Source organism: Chrysochloris asiatica, unplaced genomic scaffold (assembly GCF_000296735.1).
Source record: "Chrysochloris asiatica unplaced genomic scaffold, ChrAsi1.0 scaffold00007, whole genome shotgun sequence".
Taxonomy (NCBI): Eukaryota; Metazoa; Chordata; class Mammalia; order Afrosoricida; family Chrysochloridae; genus Chrysochloris; species Chrysochloris asiatica.
The window spans coordinates 14,928,713-14,929,806 of record NW_006408525.1 but is presented as its reverse complement, the minus strand read 5'-3'; the positions used below and the strand labels follow the sequence as shown (position 1 = coordinate 14,929,806).

Sequence of the window (1,094 nt, the reverse complement as noted above, 5' to 3'; positions counted from 1 at the left end):
TATGTGCCATGGAGTCGGTTCCGACTCATAGTGACCCTGTACAGGGTTTCTGAGGCTGTAAATCTTTACGGGAGCAGAAAGCCTCATCTTTCTCCTGTGAAACAGCTGGTAGTAGGCACTGAGTATTTTGAGATTGTCTGTGTCTAGGAATTTGATTTAAAAGGCAGTTTAGAGGCAGATTGGTACAGCTCTCTGGGCTAACCTGTGAGTGCTAATTTGTTTTATCTTAGTGATCAAGCCTTTCAGATGATTAAAGTTATGAAGAAAACAGACCTTGGTCTGAAGATCCTAGGAGGAATTAACCGGAATGAAGGTCCCCTGGTGTATATTCAAGAAATCATTCCTGGAGGAGATTGTTATAAGGTAAAAGTGATAATAAAAACAAACAGGAAAGCAGCAACTTCAATCTCAATGCATAATTCCATTCATATGAAATCAAAGAAGGAGAAAATTTATTTGTGGTGATAAAATTTAGACTGTTTGTTTCTCCTAGTGGAGACGAAGAATGGTATTGTCTGGGAAGGGGCATGAGTTCTGAAACAGTTACACAGTGTGAACTATGTGTTGATTACATGGGTGTATACTCTAGAAAATGTTGTCAAGTTGTAAATTTAACGCAATCACATTTTATGTACATTTTACTGTGTCTATGCTAGGTACAGTAACAACAATCTATGTTTTGTTAAGTGCCGTTGAGTCTGTTCTGATCCATAGTGACCATATATAGGGTTTCCAAGGAACAACTGGTGAGCTTGAACCACCGACCTTGCAGTTCAAATGGCTTTGTAGTCTGGCGCATTAATCCACATCGCCACATCAACATGTTGTTGTTATGCCATGGAGTTGGTTCCAACATCAACATATAGCCATCTCAAAATTATATTGAATTAGATAAAATAAGAAATGCTGGAATTTAAAAGAATACATAAACAAGAGCTGTAATAGTAAGTTAATATTACAATTATAGAATTAACACATCTTCATCTAAAATTTATAAATTAAACTAACAAACGTGAGCCGAAATAGAAAAAGATTAAATAAAGATATATCTGGAAATATTTTGTTAATTGCCATTGAGTCAGTTCCGACTCATA

The 1,094-nt window shown here is 36.1% G+C and overlaps 1 protein-coding gene across 1 annotated transcript in view; it reads left to right on the top strand.

Annotated features, from left to right (window-relative positions):
* The window catches only part of STXBP4 (syntaxin binding protein 4), a 213,336-nt gene that overhangs the window by 5,306 nt on the left and 206,936 nt on the right, over positions 1 to 1,094 (top strand). The window contains exon 2 of the mRNA XM_006832411.1: positions 231 to 363. Coding sequence (XP_006832474.1) covers positions 231 to 363 — 133 coding nt within the window. The remainder of the gene's footprint in view (positions 1 to 230; positions 364 to 1,094) is intronic.